Source organism: Parambassis ranga, chromosome 14 (genome assembly GCF_900634625.1).
Source record: "Parambassis ranga chromosome 14, fParRan2.1, whole genome shotgun sequence".
NCBI classification, from domain to species: domain Eukaryota; kingdom Metazoa; phylum Chordata; class Actinopteri; family Ambassidae; genus Parambassis; species Parambassis ranga.
The window spans coordinates 18,183,339-18,204,045 of NC_041034.1; the positions used below are offsets into that span (position 1 = coordinate 18,183,339).

Below are 20,707 nucleotides of genomic sequence, written 5' to 3' on the forward strand. Positions count from 1 at the left end.
CCTCCGGAGATAGGGGAAACTCAGAGAGCAATGTGTTATGAAGTTCAGAGGCACTCTGACACATTTGTCCAAAAGTTTTTCTAAACAATGGGGACATTTTCCTGGGAATCCAAAAGAGAGGTGATTTGTATTTTTAACTGTTTGCTTGTTTAAAATAGGCACTTCTTTCTTTTTGAAGCCTTGCAACTACTACTGTGATTCCTTTAAAGGTGCTGTCTTGATCTTTTCTCAGCAACAGCACATTGCACCTCGGCACATTCAGGTTCCACAGCATGTTGCTCATCCTCCATTGTCAATGAATCATGAGTGCCACTTCAAACAGAAACATTTCATAGCTTGTCAATGTCCATACAACCATCAAAGCGAACGATCATCCACTCCATTCAATTTCCATGAACTCGTTGAAAAGTCCGAGCCTCATCGTTGGACTTGAATGCAGCACACCGTACTCATTGTAGTATCTCCCTGCGGCAGACAGGGACAAACACACAATCCCTTTATCTGCTCCAAGTGTATGCACCAACCGGACCTCCTTTATCTTCTTTCAATGTCCAGAATCATTTTTCACCAGCCTTCAGCCACTCGGTTGGGTGCAGGGGATGTTGTTTTCCTATGCCAGGTATTTCCAAAATGAATCGTTTGATGCATCATAATCTTTGGGTGAGGTTCCTGTTTATTGTTAACAAACATATTTGATCATGATTACAAACAGACAAAAATGGGTCAGCGGTAAAAACCGTACGACCCCCTTCCCACACCTGTCTGAATCACCTGTGTTCATTAAGCCTTACCCACCAACCCTAAGCTGCCATCTAGCGACAAACAAAAGCAATTGCAGGTTAACTTCATGGCTCCTGCTTTGGTTGATTTGTGATTGAGATTGCTTTAAAAACTAAAGTGTGTCTAAATGTGATGACACCCTTGCTATGTCTTTTAGTGCTGATAACTAAAAACTGATTTTATATGATTTATAATCTGAATTATTTTTTGAATGGTCGTCTATGGGACAATCTGACATCATAGTAATTAAAAATTTACAACTTAAAAAGTAGCCATGCTATACAGCTGAAACTTTGTGAAAATATTTTCCAGATGTATATACTTAAATTTAGTTAAAACTGTTGTTGTAGCGCCACCATGAGGTAGGATATGAACTGTCAAAAACTGAAAAACGTTTTTAGTAATAACTCAGCAACCCTGAGGGCTACAGCAACGTGCCCGGTGTCCATGGATTCAGTACATGATGAGGAATGTGGTATAGGCCACTCCCATTTGCGTCATAATAGTTTTTCCGCCATATTGGACAACTGAAGATACTGTGAGATTTTTTATTTTATATTATCTAATAGCGTTTCATTGCTATTGGCTTTTGTAGGCGTGGCCATGTGTACTTACTACTACTTTAACTCATGCATACTGTAACATATTGCTGCCAAATTTGGGTCACCTATGTGGGCTAGTACTAGGATTTAGTGTACCAAGTTTCATGCAGTTGGCCACTAGTGGGCGCTTAAGTGAATGTATTACTCACCATAAATCCATCCTGTTTTTCAAATGCTTCTGTGAAATACCTGATATGACTTTAACAGCACAGCTTCAGGTGTGAAATGGTTGTGTGTATTAGGTGATATCTGTTACACTGTACAGGCTTCAGTGAAGGTTGGACTGGCTTAAGTGAGACCTTGGAGACATGCTTCTCATAGAAAGTCACAACACTGTAAAGCTTTATAGCCTCTGTACTGCCTCGTGCTTCGTGATGTGCTCGTGCTTCTGGTTCTCATCTCTTTTGAAGCTTCATCTGCAGCAAACAGCTCTGCAGTCACACTCGCATTTTATTCAGGAACTGCCATTCTAGTTATTATTATTTTTAATAATAATAATAACAATAACTTCCACGTTCCAGCCATGGGAGTGCTGCAAGACAACTGCGGGGCAATATTACTAAACCCGGACATTATTAATCAGATGTGCCACACATTACTGCCACCCCCTCACTGCGGTTGGTTCCTAGCTCAGAGTGTTTATTGGTAGGTCAATAAAACAAAGTTAGTCCCTGTATGACATATAATTTGTATAGATTTTTGAAATCTGATTTACTATAATCTCTAACACAGATGACAAGCGAAGTATACGTACATATTTCACCTTACTACTTACTGTCACCTGCATGTCACGCTGTACTATGCAACTTCCTCATATTTTGCAGCTTTGACAGATTTCACTCGCCCCATCCTGCAAGACAAACAGAAAATACAACCAATAGTGACGCGAGTTTCCTAAGACAGGCCCCGCCTTCACATGACGAACGTTACTTTCAGCCAATCAGAAGCCTCAATGTCTCGCCCCCAACCGGAGACGGATTTCCGAACCAAATGAAGCAAAATAGCCTGTACTTTGTTTACGTCCCGTTGGTTAGCTGACAGCAGTTGTTGCGCGGTATACACACACACAACAGTGTCTGCATGTCTCTAGCAGTTACCCGGAGCTCCGTAAACTTTTATCTAAGGATCGTGTACGGTGAGGATGGGATGTTTTGTTGAATGAGGGGGAACCGCTAGATGCCGACAGGAGGATGAACTCCATCACCGGTCGGGTTCTTGCTATCCCTGCCGCCTCTGTCACCAACTCTGGAGCTTCATCCTCTCGAGCCTTACATGTAGAGCTCACAAGCCAGCAGGTAAATGCGAACCTTCCGAATTCGTCGACTCCATCCCGGTTGAGTCAGAAAGAATCGGAGTGGACCGCTTTATAGTGTTGTAGTAGTTTACAGCGTCAGTTACAACTGCTGCTTGGAGAACCATGGCAGGCCTGTCAGGCTAGCTGGTTAGCTAGCAGCTGCTAGCTTGCTATTGGCTAGCTTACTTGCAATAATGTGAGACTGGAGTGACCACACAGACACATTAAAACCTCGGGCTGTTGTAAGAAATGATTTCCAAACGGCCCTTTAGGTGTACTGTCCTTATTAGGTACAAATACCCTTCTTTATGTTCAAATGTGGGAAGAGCTAGCATGCTAATGGTAACTTAAGTTGGCGTTATGTCAGCACCCAGGTGACAGCTCAGTTAAAGGGAAGAGATAGTAAGTCATTAAAATGACGTTACACCGTTTTATGGCACTGTTCTAGTGTATTTTAAAACTCTTTTATGTTGTGAACACATTTTAGGACTACTTGCCGAGTCATTTTTAGGAAGCGTTTAGACTTGAAATAATCATCCATCCATCTTTCCATTTATCCATCCATCCATTCATTCATTCATTCATTCATACAGAAACAACATGTAAAGTTGACAGTGCTGACCTCAGACACAGACACACAGCACTGTCTCTGTTATTCAGCTAAATACTCTTTATAGTGAGACACATTTAAAATATAATGTATACTAAAATATGTTTATTTCATTGGTTTATTGAGTGCTTTCTTTAAGCAGCCTTTAGTGAGTCAACTGTATATATTGTGGGGTTTTTTGGGACATGTCTCGGCTTTTACCCTGCATACTTTTCACCTTTTCGGTAGGAGTGTAGAAATTCTGTAGGTCAAAGTATCTACAGTGAACAGTGGCACAGTGTGTGCACCTCACCCCAAATATTTATGGTATTAAATTCTTGCACATGCAGCAACATGGTTCTCAATGTCTTGCACACTGGTGTTGCTCATATTGTGGGTGTCAGTGACACAGCATATTGTCACTATAATAATAATGTAGACATTGTCTCATTAGCCCACAGTTCTTAGAATGACCTTGTCCATACAGTGTACAAATCAATGACTACATGATTGATTTTCATAATTGTATTGAGTTGTATTGATGCACATTTTCAGTGATGTGGTTTTTAGTTGTGGTGGTAAGTAATAATAATATTGATTGTTTTTTTTGGTGTTTTCACACTTCACCCATTTTCTTCTGGACATGCAGATAGTATACTGTATGTGTTAAGGTTTCAAATGATCTGCCACCTGAATACAACAGACTAATTGGCTTTTGATTGTAGTTTCCAGAACACCGACAGCTTACTTTTGCAAGCCTTGTGTTGCAAATGATGTGAAATTCTATTCACATCATTTGAGTAATTGCTGACAAACATCTCACAAAATATAAAAAAGGTACTATCAGCATTGCTCTACTAGTGATACTAGAGGTCTGCTGTGGCCTACAGAGGAGTTGTGTGTAATTCTCAGACCTGGATTTTGATAAAAACTCTTGCATTGAGTCTGTTTCTAGTAACATTCGTATAATGCAAATAAAAATGCTATGCTGCATAAAGGGTTTTTCATTAGTGTCAATGTTTCTCTAAGGTGGCCAGACATGGTGATTTGTAAATAAAAAGTATGTACAGATAATAATCAGGATGACTTTTTAGCCGTGTGAGCGAAGTTCTGAACTTAACTGGATCCAGAGATTGGTTATATTTGTTCTAAGTATTTTTATTTCTGAGTGCAGTTTCAAAATGTATCTGCTTGGATCATTTTAAAACAAATAAAAATTGTAGCTCTGTTTCTATAGCTGTGATTTAAGTCGTCTAGTTTCTAAAGAAATGGAATGTCTGTATGGCCATGAATTACAGATGTTCAGCACAAGACTTGTGACCAGCTAATCACTTTGTTACACTAATCGCTAATCACATACCACTTATATAATCAGTTAAAAAAGTGGTTAGCTTTGTAGTCAGCCTAACTTTAATCTCTGCTTGAGTTTTTACCGCCGGTTTTTATATTGGACCTTCTCTTCTAATTTACAATCCATGTTCTTTGTCTGTAGTTCACATTAGCCCATTCAGAAATGTGTAATGACATACCCTTTGTAACAATCAGTTTTTTTGTTTCTGAGGTCCTTAATCTTATAGGCAATCCCATGACTTAGATTTAGTCTCTGCATGGCTGCAGGAAAGAGGCAGGGCCAGTCGGTCGGTCAACTGAGAAGTTGTGTTGTGTGGTGACGTGTTTGCCTAAAGCGGGAAGTGCTGTTGTGTTTCTCCTTAAACACACATTGCCAGATCAGTATCTTTTTTTTCACATCAACATAATAGACTTCTACTTGATTTCTTGAAGCTGTTTTTTGTTGCATTAGCATAGAAACAACTATTCACACTGGTACACTTGTATGAAAAGTCACGTGCTTATGACTGATGTCTCATGTTAGTTGGGTCTTTGCAGATTCTGAGATAAATCGAAGTGGAACTAAAAATGTTAACACATTTATCATGTGACTGTCATGTCTGCCTGGTTAAGTGACTTAATTCTGCCATGAAGATGTTGTGCTTCTATTATGATTAAACTTTCAGTAACTGTTGTTTCCTCTGTGCATGAGAAGTAACTGTTTATATAGATTAGGATATAGATTCTCTCTCTTTTACCTGTTGTGTTTTGTCGAGATTGCATTCGGCAATGGCCATCTCATGAGTCAAATGAAACTGAATACATCAGCTCTTATGTCTGTCGTCATTGTATCTTCACTTTTTTTTGTCCGTTTCTCTCTGTATCTTCCCTGGCATGCAGAGACGGTTGCGTCATCTCCGGAGCATTGCGGCCAGAAACATTGTCAACAAGAATGGATTTCCACTGCTTGATACTTACTTCACTCTCCACCTCTGTATAGGAGACCGCATTTCTAGAGGTGAGGGTTAACACTCATGCCAGGTCAATGTATCTTTCAGTTTAAGTATTTACTTATTTTTAATATTATACTGTATTTTTGGGTTAATTGTGCCCTTCTTTTAATTGTCAATCTTTGATGTGTTTTTAGATTTTTACAAGAGTGAAGTCATACGAGACTCACTGGTGAGTATACCTATATAAACCTCAATAAGCTTTCAAGATGTTCAAGATGTTGCCATTACCTGCAGACTCCTGCTGCACTCCTGTCAATGTATACAGCCACAATGAAAGAAGCAGGCTTTGTTGTAGTTTAATCACTGCCAGAACTGGTATTAAAACATTATTTTAACTGTGGTTCTAATAATACGTGGTATGCATGAGCCTAAGTTAAATATATTTGCTTCCCCTTCTTGGCCTGTAGGCCTCAGCCAGTTGTGTACATGATCTAGCTGTGTATTACAATGCAATATTTGGAGTGTTTCAGAAAAAGCTCTGCATGAAGCTAAGGGAGCAGCCAAGGACATCAAGCCATTACTGTTGGGCTTGCTGCCTGTCATGAACTGACCTAAGCTGGTTTCCAGGCATACTGTTCACTACCCTCAACAGACAGAATGTATAATGCACTGCAGGAGTAATGACTCCTGTCGTCTCCTAGCCAGCCCAACTTCCTCCTGTTGAATTTAACAGCCTTGCAGACATTCACCTTCTAATATTCCTTCTCCTTCCTGTCATCGTTCTTCTAGAGAAATGTTTCCTGTTGGTCTTCCTGCTTTCATTGTAACTGCTGTACCCCTCTGCTTCCGCTACTGGCTCTCACTTGTTATGTTTTCTGACCCCTCCCCCATCCTATACTCCATGTACAGTAGATTGTACTTATGCTTTTGACTTTCCTCCCCTGTCTGTCCTTGAATTTAACCCAAAGAGCCAAAGATTTTTCTCTCTGACAGAGGGAAATGGACATAATTAAATGATAGAATGACTCCGGTGCAGTGTCGTAGCACCAGTAGTCATGCTGTTATTTTGGATGTTCAAGGACAGAGTACAAACAGAGGGTAGGGAGAAGACTTTAAGGTTAATGTACAACAGGATGATTCGATTACATTGCAGCAGATGGGATTCACGTTAGGAATTTGACTCACAATATGTTTAACATGCACTCTCAATCTGCATATTTTCCCTTTACCGTTAACTGTTATGAATGCGTTGTTACAGTTTCATTAAATAAACCAGTTTTTGTGCTGATCACCTGTTATATCAGGCAGTAATGTACAATTACTGTGTTCATTACTCTTATCAAGTTATTCCTAACATGTGTGTGTGTGTGTGTGTGTATCAGAATCCAACTTGGCGGAGCCTGGACTTTGGCATGCTCCCGGACCTGCTGGACACCTCAGTATCTTGCTTTGTGGTGAGGATCTGGGGAGGACAGGAGGAAGAGTACCAGCTCCTAATTGAATGGAAAGTCAATTTGGATGGTCTCAGATACACAGGACAGCAGGTCAGCAACTGCACGAAAAAAATAATGACAAATGTTTTTGTAGAATATAGATATTTGTCACAAGGATGTTAACCCTTTTTTTTTACTTTTCTTGGTTTACAATTTTAGCACTTTATATTCAGTTGTATACTTTCAAGATCCTTTTATGGCCACACAATATTAATTGGAACAAAAACCAAATTTAATTTTTCAATATTTTTACAGTATGATTGATTCCTGCCTGCATCAGTTTACTGATAAACATATTTTATTGACTCAACAGTAGGCTGTTAAAGCTCGATAAGCCAGACAGCATGTTGCATTTAGAGTTATGAACTTTGCAGTTCATGTTGAGTTTTGCACTTTAAAAGAATCTAAGCTTTAAATCCTAAGGGACCTCGTGTTATTACCATTTCTTTACAATGAGTCTGAGTCTGAATTAAAAGCTCATAAACAGCTACTGTAGCACAGTCTCATGTGCGTCCAGATGCTGGATGTACTTTGTCCTTTGTTCTCTGTCTGTCCCTACAATCAGCGTTCTGCTGCCTCGCTTTGTCCACAGATTCGATCCAGAAATCCAAATGAGATCATATTTGGATTGAATGACGGCTACTATGCAGCTGACTTTGATCATAAGGTACAGCCTTTTGTCTCTTTTCCAAAGTGTTTGCATCATAATGAATAGCCCGTCCTAATCTCATTAGCTTTATTTGAACTCCGTTTGGCATCTGCACTGAAACTCTGACATGTGGCTGTTCCAGGATCAGTCAGAGCGGAAGAAAAACAGTCTGCTTCAGGTCGACCAGAGTTCAGTCAGAACCTCCTACAGTGTTTTCCCTTTGCTCAGGTAAGGTTATTGACCTTCAGCTGTATGGCATCATTTCCTAATTCTGAACTCTGGGATCATTACAATGCAGCAGCTTCACTGCATCCTCTGTAGAGGCTCACTATTAAAGATGCACTTTTAATAGTGCATTGCTTTTATTTAATTTATTTAATTAATATAATTTTATTGATATACTTCCTGCTACTACCTTTGTGTTGCACATTGGTCTGTAGCGTTTGTTGTCCAGCAGATGGTGCCATAGGAAAGCCAATATTTTTGCGCCATAATCAGGTGAAACCTGGCCTAATATAATTCACAAAGCCTGCAGACAAGACTTTGTTTGTTGGAAACAAAAAAAAACGATATATAAAACCTTTTTAAATTTTCTACACCATTGAAAGTTTTTTTTTTAACTTGTGATTTTAAGTTGACTTAAATGTGTGAAGCAAAAAAAAAATGGCTGCAATACTGTATTACACCACAAGGAGGCGACACCGTTTTGCTGAATAACTTGTTTGTTCGTAGGGAAACCCTCTATCAAGACACAGTAATTAAGAACTGAAAACACAAGGGTGTGCTGGCATCTGTTGACAAATACAGGGTAGTTGTTCTGCATTTGTATTTAAATGCGGTTGAATGTAAACACTGCTTTCAGGAATCTCCAGGGCTTCCCCCCAAGGGAAACCCTCTGTTACTCAAAGCCTGATCACACAACAGTGTAATTACACCACCGTTTTCAACTAAATAAATCTGGAGGGTTTAGGTTAGACACTTCCAAAATAAGATAAGGATCCTGTCATTAGGGCTATTATGAAGGCTTTCACTAACATTTTCCTTCTATAAGAATAAAATAGGGGGTCATAAATGCACCACAGGCTTTGCAGTTTAGCAGTACTCCCTCATCTTAAAGTGGTGATGGTTTATGTTTATAAAAGAGACCAATTTCTTCCCCAACAGCTTTCAGGGAGAATATCCAGGTTGAATCATAACTTTTATGACCTCTGCTCTTGCTTTTTCTTTTATTGCAGCCTTCCTCCTCATCCCCTGCTCTCTGTCCATACCCAGTGGGGGTTTAACACACTTATATTGATCCTCCTCTTTCCTCAGTGCTGCTCTGCCTGCAGTTCTTCACCCTTGTCAGTTTTTCTTTAGCTCAGTGCACTCATATGCACTTGCTTTATGATTATGTGATCTGATTCATCAGATTGTGTACACTCCAACAGGGATTATCCTTAATTGCTACTTAACCAGCCACCAGAGTTCTGCCTTCTTCTAAGTGCATTCATTTTCTGAAGCGTTTTTTGTGGAATTCTGCTTGTGGATGCATTCATTACACACGTTGTACTGCTGGGCTGCAGCATGAGTTGACTTTTTTCATTAGGTGACAGGAAGTACAGTGGTCCGATCCAAGAATTACAATGGTCATCTATTTCTCAGAGTAAATGTCTTTTTCCCCTCCCAGAACAGTGATGCATGTCCACAGGGGACACCCACAGTGTGAGACATTCTCACCCAAGTCTCTCCCACTGTTTGTTCCTTGGCGCACTGCGAAGTGTCTTTCTCAGCCTAGCACTTAATGGAAAAGGATGAGAGCCACTTCCCTAAGTGCGCGCTGATCTTGATTAATGATGGTAATTTGTCAGCAGATTCACCGTCTGCTTTTCAGCCTGGCTCCAGTTGACAACACCCTTCACTTGTGTGAGTAACATGGTGATATGGGCTAGCACACACAACACGTCTCAGATGGAGAGATGAAGAGGGAGTGTACAGGTCATCAATCAACAAACTCTTGTCATTTTTAGAGTGGCTGAGATAGAGGGCAAGCCACATCCTACATAAAATCGGGCCCTGTCTTGGTTTAAAAAAAAGAAAAAAAAAAGACAGTGACGAAGCAGATCCAGCTGTTTGTAGACTAGAGGTTCAGATCATCCTTGACCTCCCATGTAGGCTCCTCGGTCCTCTACAAGAGTCCTGATGTGTAAATAAGAGAGAAAGGACAGACATAATAGACTACTTGGATATTAATCAAACAAAGAGATTGAAAGAACTTGACGGCCTCTCTTTATTGTTGTTAACGATTATCTTTTGTGATATATAATATCTCAGCTCTCTAAATCCAATGAGATATACACTAATTGTGTATAATAAGTGCGATTTTTATTGTTTTGAAGTGGGGCGCGGTTCATCACAGTGAAGCTGCAGATTAAATGTGTCTAAAATTCATGAAATCTAAAGAGGAAAGTTTATTTTCTTCTGCTGTGATCAGAGCCATATGTCGCCCATGTTTACTGATTTGCCTGTTCCTGTTTGGAGCATGCATACGTGTACATGCGGGTCGTGTCAACAGAAGCTACGCATGGTGATGGTAAAGTTCTTTTAGGGGGTCTTTCATGCCCCCGGAGCTGTTGAGTTGATAATGCTTTCCTGCAGTCAGACCCTGAGCTCTGCTCGCCTGCTGGTTGGATACTTCAGCCACATCTCTTAGCCACAGGATGCTCTTGTAGCTCTGCACTAAACTGGCAGTGGGGGCAAATAGCTAACCCTGGGGTTTCAACCAGCAGCAGCCAGACTACAGAAATGCTGGAGCTTTAAAGCAATATGTGGAGATTTATGATCTTGTTTTCGTTTCACACCTCTGAAGTAGAGGTCCACAGATTCAGAGTAATCTCTATATACATCACAGAGGATGTGGGATGGTGTGGGGTTGTTTTTCAGTTAAGACCCCTTCTTGTATTTGCATTGCTGCCTGTCCTCCCCCAAATTTTTTAAACATTTTTTTTTTTTACCCTGAGATTACATTTTTGTCAGACATGCATTTTTTCCAGCTTGTCTGCCTTCCTTTCTCTCTACTGGCCTAGCTATTTCTTGTTCTTTTTCCTCTCACTGTCTCCAACCTGCATTCTTGGTGAAAATGTTTTGATATACTTTAGGATTTAGTATATATTATATACTACAGTATTTTTTTTATTTTTATTAACTTCACCAGGCAGCTCAACTAATCATTTATAGTGTAAGACAATGGCTATTTTCACTCATCTTGTTTAATTGTCTATAGTTATCTGAATGCAGGACCACTTTGTGACCCTTTAATGACCAGGACATATCTTCTTCATAATCTCTGCTTCTCTGTTGTAGGTTTCATGTAAACATGACTTATAGCACCTCAGCAGATTGCCACAACAACCACAGCCTGGAGGAGTAGAAGTGCATATGCAGGCTCGCCAAAGAAACGTCACTCAAGCAGTCTTATCGTGAATTCTATTGTTGAGGGAGACAAAAGTCAAGTGATGCGAATAGCAAGTGGTTAAATCTGTTGACATTCTTTTGCAATGAGATATAGATATATATATTAAACAGCCATATAAAAAGTGTTGCTGGGTTGGCTTGGTGTGCTGGCAGTGTTAACAGTAGAGGTGTGGAGTATCCTTTATTTGCTGTCACAAAATAACTCAAATCCTCACACACTACTGTGTGAGGAAAATCATTCTCATCATGATGAGTATCTGCACATCTCTCTACTCCCTTTTTTACTTTTGTGCTGAAATGAACAAAATGCTTTGTGGTGATGAGGGTAAGCAAAGAAAGTTTTGAAAGATTGTCTGCAAACAAAAGACAGGAGGTGTTCATGCAACAAGCTTCAGCTGCTGCACAGTGAAATGAAAGGATATCTCATCATTCGAACCCCCCCGCTTTGAAGAAACAGAGCGACATAAAGGCTTACAATATGCCAGACTTTTGTTTCTCTCACGTTCTGTTAGAAGAAAAACAGTACACTCCCAGGTGTCCCCCCTGGATTCTTTCTTTTTCCATATCGCTGTAAGCCAGATGACACATTTGCATTTGCTGATTCTGACTCAGCCTTGATTACAAAATTGGAAATGCTGGACAACAACACAGAATATAAACCACAGCAAATGTATTTTATTTCAGAGCCAAGGGGTACGGAGGCTGCCCAGTCTGCTGCTGTCTTTAAAAGAGACCTGTAGGTCATCATTTTTACCAGATTGTACGATGGGATTATCTAAAAAAAAAAACAAAAAAAAAAAAACACTTACTGTTTTTTTTTATTTCACTATACCTGCGTAAAAGCCCCTATCGAAGTCTTCTGTTTATCAAGAAGTCTGGAAGTTTCAAACGCAGATGTTCCATCTGACACCCCTGCAGAATGTAATGCTGTGTTGAAGGAGCAAATGTTATTGTTTGTCTGATGTTCATCAGGATCAAGGGTTGAGTGCGCAGCGGCAGCCATAACTTCCTGCACATCCAGGAGAGTTCTCTCGTTCCAAGGAAAGAGAAAGTTGTCCAAGCTTGTGAGTTAGTGTCCCCTGGACAGTTTCATAGTTATTAATTGCCAGTGAGTGTGTATGATGAGAACCCTCCCACCCCCTGTTGGTCTATAGGTTGTAGTAATGGACAGGCATTAGGCCAAAGCTTAGCAGATGATAAGAGAGCAGACATGCGTGAAAAGAAGAGAGGAGATAACTATTCTCACCTGGGGGAAAAGGCCATATCAGATTCTCCCATCGCAATCATCTAAACAGATGAAGCTGTCAAAACAGATTTGCCCTGATGTTCCAAAGGACTATCTCCAACTGCTATCACTATCACCTCAGATTAAAAAAAGAAAGATAGAAAACATGAAATGATTTTTCATCCAGGACTGCTTTTCAAAGCTCTGTTTACATCGTCATAGAAACCATTTTTTCTGGGTCAGTTGCTAGAGAGAGGCAATAATATTCAGAGGTGACTGTGAGTTTCATAACAAAAAGCCCCCTAGGATTTGTAAAATGACCCCACCAAGCTGTTAAAAAAAGAGCTTCTTACACTAAACCCACTCAAGAGGCAATTTCTTGAAGACTCAAAGCGAGCACATACCTCAAGAAAAACCCTATTCACATCCCCTTTATGACCCAAACCACAATCCTCTCATTCACTCTGCTATAATCACCAGTCTCCGATTTCTGCTTGTTTCTTATGAACTCTATGTGATGGGGCAGCAGCTGTCTTGTAGTTTTTAACACAGTTTTAAACAATCTGTGTCTACCTTGGTTTGGTCTTGGTTGGTCTCTTCTGAAGCTAAGAAAATTCACCAAGAGGTTTTCTCAAAGTGCTGTACCAACAGACAGTGGAAAGAAGGAGTCACTCTAACAATAAGATCCAATAATATCTTAATCTTTGGGAAGGGCTGAAAGCCATTCTGTTTCCACCAAGCAAGAAAGATGTTCGTGGTTGTGTAATCCAGCACTCATGGCATATGGATGGCATTGAGACATTTAGCACGAAGTAAATGATCTAACACCATTCTGACAGCTGGATTGCTAATTGGCAGCCCTCTTTGTCTGTGCTCTGTAACTCATTTCCACCATGTGGGATTGTTGTCTGTTGATGAGTCGTTGAGTCCCATGGGTTGCGCTCAGGGGATTTTTGTCAATATTTCTATGTGCTGTGGACGTGAAGAAAACATTCTTGGAAGTTAATTGCTCTCGTGATTGATGCTCTAAATAATGGGCTAGCTTGTCATTTGTGTACTGATGTTGTTGTTCCTTATTTCAAGTGATGACAATGACATGGAATTTGGAAATGGACCTCCATCTTTGTGGTTTCAATTAATTAGTGGGACTTTTGACTGTTGGACGGTGTTTGATCTCACACTTTATTGTGGTTAGATCATTAGATGATGATAGTTATTAAACTTTTCTTGTGGTGTTTTAGAACTCGATCCTCCGTTCTGAACTGTAAAGTTTTATTATGAGATTGTTTTTGTTTTTATTTGATGTCATAACTCATTAACTTTTAGGGTTTAAGAGACCCAGCAGGAAAAATGAAGATAAAAAAAAAATCACACTGCACACACTGTCCCCACATGGGGACAATCATAATTCTTATTATGTCTGATGAACAGTCACTGTAAACAGAATACATTGCTGGTGTATTTGTAATTGACACATTTTTATTCGGCCAATCAGTTTAATGGTCTCTTGGAAGCACAGTTTCAACACCGAGTTGGTCTAATTTGTGGTCGTAATGATGTGGATGGTGACTTTGTGTTCTCCTCCTCCTGCAGGCTTCACACAGTCCAAAGAGCCATTAAACAGACTCAAGTGACGGTTCAGAAGATTGGGAAAGAGATTGAGGAAAAACTGAGGACGACTGCAAGCTGCACAGAGAGGGTGAGCACCCATCAGCAGTAAATTCCAACACATCAGCGAATTTTCATCCATGTTTACTCTTTACTGATTATTTTCAGTAGCAGTTTGCATTATTAGTCCATCAGCTTATGGTATAGTGAAAACATGACAAAATATATGATGACATGCAGTATGAGATGTGATGTTTTCATAAGAACATTAATTGGAACAGGCTTATTGTCCTCTCCACGAATAATAAGCATCAGGAGTCTGTATTGTGCTTAATGCTTACTGGGATTTCAGTGCTTCAGCTAAAGCCCCAAATGTAATTGTAATGTATAGCAATGTAAGATATCATTACACTCTTTGGGCTGCTATTGCGCCTCTTTGTTTTGATGGCTCCACTAAAAAGTGTAGAAAGAGCAGTATCTAACCAGGCTTAATGATGGGGCCAAAATCCCATGTTTATGTTTCCACCTCTTGTCATATCCTTCACTAGGATCCACAGCAAAAGCAAGAAAGCATATTTAACATTTTTGGAATTGGCAGCCACACAGCTGTGAAAACGGAGCACTGATCCCAGGATTGACATTGTGTTTATTGTAAACATAACTTCAAAAGCATCCCCTCTCCTCTGCTGTTAAAAAAAAGAAAAAAAAGCCCAAGGTAGTGACACTTTGGTGTTTTTGTCCTCCAGGTAGATTTGCCTATAGAAAAAGCTTTTTTCCTGGTGACAGGATTCCGTACATGGTAAAATTCTGTGTTCTTATGATGTTTAAATCTGTGAGTGTGTGTGTGCTGTTGCACAGATACCACATTTGAAGTGTTTGAGGGCCTCTTTAGTGAGCTTCTTTAGACAGCTGTTACAGCTGTTGCTTTCCATCTTGCTCTCCATCAGCTTTTGATATGCCTCATTTTTTTGTTCCTTTCCCCGGACCTTCACCCTACCTATTAAAGAAACTCCACTATGCCTTAGCCTCTCCACAAAAACATTGAGGCTCCTTTCTTTTTGCCACAAAGGATCCCTTTCAAAAACTTGCCTCTGATATTTCCCCTTCAGTGAAACATTCCTTGAAACCCCTTTCAAAGCTCAAGTCAGCTAATAAATCACATAATCCTCGTCTTCTACCTTTCTGTAAAAGCCCTGAATCTTGGAGAGAGTGGAGCATTGTGTGACTCTTCTAAGGGTTTCCCTCTCTAGATAGCTCTGTACTATCCTGTGCACGTCATGGTGAGCCTAGATCAAAGAGCGACAGGCTGGAGGCCACCAACCTCAGCGCATGCCCCTTTCACCCTCTCACCCACACTCTTGCCATTAATCTGCTGGGTTATAAGTTGCTCCCCCCCACGCCTGCTGTGTATTTACTCAGCTGACCCACTCCTGTTTGATGTTCATTTGGAGTCAGACGGACCCTGGTGGTGGTTTACAGTCTCTCTCACACACATACACGACTGTGACCCACTTGTCAACTATGCTGCTGAGTGAAAGTGTAGGAGGATCATCGTTCGTGCCAAACCTAGTGGTGGTTAACATGCAAGCATCAGGGTGCGACACATTGGAGGGATGGAGGCTCTATCAGTCGTCTCTCAGTGACTCTCTGTTTTTTCCACAAAATCCTTAGATATCTTCCAGAAGAGGCCTATCTGTGTTTCCTCTGTTCCAGGCCACGATCACTATCTAAGTGTGTGAGATTCCACAGTCCCTGTTTGCAAACTACAGGATGAATAGCAAGGCTGAATCACCCTGCCAGCAAGCTCACTCACCCTCCAAATCTCTATTATCCATCTCTCCACTGTAACTCCCAAGTTTTTGTCTTCCAACTCGTATTACATGAGCATTTCTTTATCGTCCTCTGCACAGCCCTTAAAGGTTGCCTCCTAAATCTGTTTCTGAATGTTCTGAAGTCACCCGATCAGTGCATTTCAACTTATCGTTTTTCATTGTACGGTTCTGCTAACCACCAATCTCTCCCATCTACTGTATACCACATCCATCTGTCCATAAATCCCTAGTGCTGTTCCTCATTAGATGGTTAGCCCACTCCAGGCTCCCCTTTGCCCAATAGAGACATGAACCCTGATGAAGGGATACCCCCATAGAGAGGGCAAGATGTTGACTAATGACCTACTCTCTGATGCTGCAGGCTGCTGGTCAGAGAACATGTGGAGAGAGAGACACCAGGCAGAATTGATTGAGATAAAGATGGGCACTCTTCTGGAGTTGATGGTTTTCAGTGTAGTGTGTCACAGAAAAGTAAACTCTGGCCTTTCCTTATGCTACTTCATTTGTTTAGTACCACTGCCTCCAAAATTTCTATAACACATATTTTCAATTTCCTGTGCTGCCACAACACATTCTTTGTTAAGATAACACACTGATAGTGTCAGGGTCTGCATCTGTTCCAAAACACCTTGTGTTGACACCTGTCTGATAGATATTTGCTCAGATTGAAGTTGGGAACAGCTGCTTCCAGTCTTTATGCTTAGCTAATGTTACCCTTGCAGAGAGGACAATTTTTACAAATCAAAAATATGTTGGATGGGTTGCTTTATGTTACAGTGTAAAAATAAACGCACACTTTTGGTATATCTGTCACAAACGGTAATTACATGGCTGAAAAAAGAAGGTAAAAACAGTATGAAATGGGTGATAATTTAAAACATGAAATCAAAATGATCAGTGCAGTATGATGTAACAAGAAGACACCTAGCATCATCTGTTCACATCTCATTGGTGCAGCAGTTTGAATGCTAAAAGCCGGAACTCCACATCACTGATCTTCATCCATCCATTTTCGATAACCGTTTATCTGGAGCTGGTTCGCAGGGCCAGTAGTCAAAGCAGGGATGCCCAGACTTCCCTTTCTCTGGACACTTCCTCCAGCTCACAGAGGCGTTCCCAGAGACATAGTCTCTCTGCTGTGACCTAGTCCTAGGTCTTTCCCAGGGTCTTCTCCCACTGAAATATGCCCAGAATACCTCCTCAGGGAGGCGTCCGGGGGGCATCCGGAATAGATGCCTGAGCCACCTTAGCTGACCTCTCTCAATTAGAAGGAACAGCAGCTCTACTCCAAGCTCCTCTCGGGTGGCCAAGCTCCTCACCCTATCTCTAAGAGAGCGCATAGCCACCCTGTGGAGGAAACTCATTTCTGCCACTTGTATCCAAGATCTAGATCTATCCCAGACCACTGAACCTGCAGCCAGCTATTCCCATGACTTGTGTTCATTACTAAACATTTTCACCAGTGATGTTGATCTCAGGGCTTAGTGGGATGTTTTGAATGGCCAAATCGTTATCTATCTTTCGTGTCATTAGCTGTTGACAGTGGATTCTGGATTATTAACTGTAAACGTTGGCTCAGTTGATGTGTATTAAATCAATGCAACACAGGATCAGCCGACGAAAACAAACTTTGTTTTTGAGAGAGCTAATAGGAATTTGGGGGCCTTTTACAAAGTGTAATTAACAGGAGGAATCACTGTGACCACTTGCTAAATATTTTCTCTCATCTTCTTTATCTGTTTTTTCTTCATATCTCCCATCTCTTGTGTTTCCTGCTTCCAGAAGAAAGAGCGAGAGTGCATGCAGCTGCGTATAGCTGTGCTGCGTAGTGAGCTGCAGCGGCAGAGGAAGGCCCTTGGCAGGGAGATTGACCTGCGACAGAAGGAGAGAGCACAGCTGCAGAAGAAAGGTAAACTGAGTAGCTCCACATACAAGTAGACGTAGACAAATGTGCCTATTAACACCATGTCACCATGTACAAATCAGCTTTTTATGTTGCATGCCCTTCAAAGTGTAGAGGGGTTCACACAGAGGTGTGGACTGATCTTAACTGCTTTTGCAGCACACATAATACGATGATGAGTTATTAATAGTTCAGTAGATAATTTACAGTTTGTGTTAGCCATATGTCACTTTAATGTGATCTCTAATCTGTTACTTAATATACACTGGCAGCAAGCATGCTCCTTTTTGCACTAGTTTTAAGCCTATATTTGTATTTTTATACAGGGTAGAAAAGAACACAATTTAACCCTCTGTTACTCCTACTATGGGCACACAACTGCAAACTGACAGCTGAAATGAAAGAAAAAGGGCGTTCCAAGTTACATAATTAACACGTGATGATCAGTCGGCCCTTCTGCAACTCATTTTGTTGTCTTCAGCAGTGCTGCATAACTCAAGTCCTGCTTGTGTAAGAAGACCTAATATAATGGTAAAAACATGTGCAGCTAATTCCAACAGAATCCCTAATCCTTGTTATGATTATCATCAAAAGTCTCAAAAGTTGCAGCTACTAATTGAAAAGAGAATAGAATATGAGTTCTTAGGTGATCACATTTTTCTATGTTGGAGAAATCACAGACTAGGACATTTTGGCCACCTTTATATTACAGCTTATCTGTCTCACTCTGCAGTTCAGTTAACTTCTGCACCCCAAAATGAGCGCACTCGGTAACATTACACTTTTTTCCGCTAAATATGTCACCAGTTAAGGTCCGTGCCATTACTAAAATAATCGATTTTGCACATATCACACTATAAATTGTGTTTTAAATGTTGATAATTTGTCTTAAATGTATGACATGTATAATAATTTCTCATTTCACCGTGTGATTTTTTTGTTTTTATCCACTTTCAAACCTCTAGTTCTGAAAGCAGCAGATAGACCTTATGTGTGACCTATTACCTGCTCATTTCAGAGTACAGTGCAGAGTGTTGTCACATACAGGAAACCTCTGTCACACTCCCAGTCAGAAAATTGGAGTCACTCAACACATTCACACATGCACACACATAATGTACAGCATATAGAGCCATTCCTGTGGTTTATACAGCCCACGCCAACCTACTAAAGTGGGGAGTGCTGGTGCAGGGGTGTCGCAAAGTTAACCCTGTGCAGGCCGCAGCTTGTGGCTCTGATGTTTGAGTGCTTGTGGAGGATTTTTTTTACTGCTATATTACAGGGAAATAAAATATACCCACACATATACATAAACAAAATGTAGCTGTACATGTTATATATGTCCTCAGCTTTATTTTGTGTCATAATTAGCAGTGCTTCCTTACAGTTTTGTCTGAAAGCAAAGTTCTCTCTATCTGTAAGATCTGTTTGACCAAAGGGCAGGGCACCACTCAGAGGCTCCTACCTGAGGTGGGGATTGTCAATGATTAGCATGAAGTATGCACATGGACACACACATACTTTCACAACATGAGAGCACTAAGAGGGGCTCAGGGAGAATTTTCCATTGTGCTGCGATTCTTTAAAAAAAAACGTCTGTTAATCCTCTGTCTCTTTGCCTGTCACCACTTTGTCTGCAGCCAAAAGAACTCGTTGCTCTACCAATCTGCAGCTCTTTCATGGCCTTTTCCCAGACTGGACAGGTGCTTATTAGGGCACAGAAGAAAAATTCCTTCTTTTGGTTAAAAAGAAAAAAGGTATTTTGGGATAAATTGAAATTCTGTCACTGAATAGGACCAGCAGTGTAGTCTTGTTGTTTTTTCCCAGACTCATAATTCAAAAGTTGAAAGCCATATGCTGCAGAGCTCTGCTGTACTTCCAGCGTGTTGTTTAACTCTTCTAATCAGCCTGCTCCCATTCATTTGTTTCATGATCGGAAAAAAAGGCAGCATTAATTACAGACAGGATACTCTTGAAGACAGGTGTTTATAGTGCCTCATACAGCAGCTGATTTCATGTCTGATTATATTTAGATTGGCACCGCAATGTGTTTGTTTCATCTGAACTCCTCTTTCACTTTGGAGACACATATGATTTTATCAATATGTCGCTTAAAATTTCATTTTCAATTTTCCCTCTAGTGAGCAAAAATCTTTCTGTTCTGTCCTGTAGAATCATACAAGAAGTGAGGTTTTGTATGTCAGCATTGATTCAGTCAGAAGCATGTGAGATTTTTTACACATTCCAACACTCATTAGGTACAGGTTTCTTTTTAAGTTTTATTGACAGTTTAACAGTGCATAGGTACGTTGCTATGCACTATATATCCCCAGTGGGCATCCCGTATGGATTGTTAATCTCCATTCTTCGTCACGCTCTTTATGATCTCATCTATACCTGGCCGTGTGGTCTTCCTGTCTCTCACACGTTCAGAGCACCCATTAGCAAATAACTCTTATCAACCTGTTATTCCCGGCAAAGGGGCCTCCCTCACAACAAGTAGCCCAGAAAACCCAAACATACGCGGAGGTTCTGCAGGTGTGTGCGGTGAACTCCTGAGCGAGCAGATAAAGACGAGATGAAAGTTGGGTGTCCGCATTTTTTGTGAAGTAACTATTAGATTGTTGCCGCAGACTTGCTGAAGCCTGTTCGACGCGTGTCTTTGTTCACTCCCTGTCTGTGCCAACCTGGACAGTGTAAGCATAATAAGCACTGAAAAATATCAGCAGTCTGTATCATCCTGACGACAGGTTAACAACTAGCTGTTCAATGCCCGTTGATTTACAGTAAAGCCAGTGAAATCATACCAGCAGTGTAGACTTAAGCAAAGCGGTTGTTTTTCTCTTCTGCAAATACTCACACGACCCATAACGGACACATGTGCATGACATGGCTGTGACATGTCCTCCCCCTAAAATGAATCAGTTTGCTTTTGGTGGGGTCACACTCTTGTCAAAATTTCCTCCCGTCTAGTTTCCCTTCCTTCCACCTTGAGCC

The 20,707-nt window shown here is 40.7% G+C and overlaps 1 protein-coding gene across 1 annotated transcript in view; it reads left to right on the forward strand.

Annotated features, from left to right (window-relative positions):
- Positions 1-2,364: 2,364 nt before the first annotated feature.
- The window catches only part of uvrag (UV radiation resistance associated gene), a 70,295-nt gene continuing 51,952 nt past the window's right edge, over positions 2,365-20,707 (forward strand). The window contains exons 1-8 of the mRNA XM_028422260.1: positions 2,365-2,677; positions 5,495-5,612; positions 5,742-5,776; positions 6,930-7,091; positions 7,633-7,707; positions 7,832-7,917; positions 13,961-14,066; positions 17,590-17,716. Of these exons, the coding sequence (XP_028278061.1) occupies positions 2,573-2,677; positions 5,495-5,612; positions 5,742-5,776; positions 6,930-7,091; positions 7,633-7,707; positions 7,832-7,917; positions 13,961-14,066; positions 17,590-17,716 (814 nt within the window). The 5' untranslated portion in view covers positions 2,365-2,572. The remainder of the gene's footprint in view (positions 2,678-5,494; positions 5,613-5,741; positions 5,777-6,929; positions 7,092-7,632; positions 7,708-7,831; positions 7,918-13,960; positions 14,067-17,589; positions 17,717-20,707) is intronic.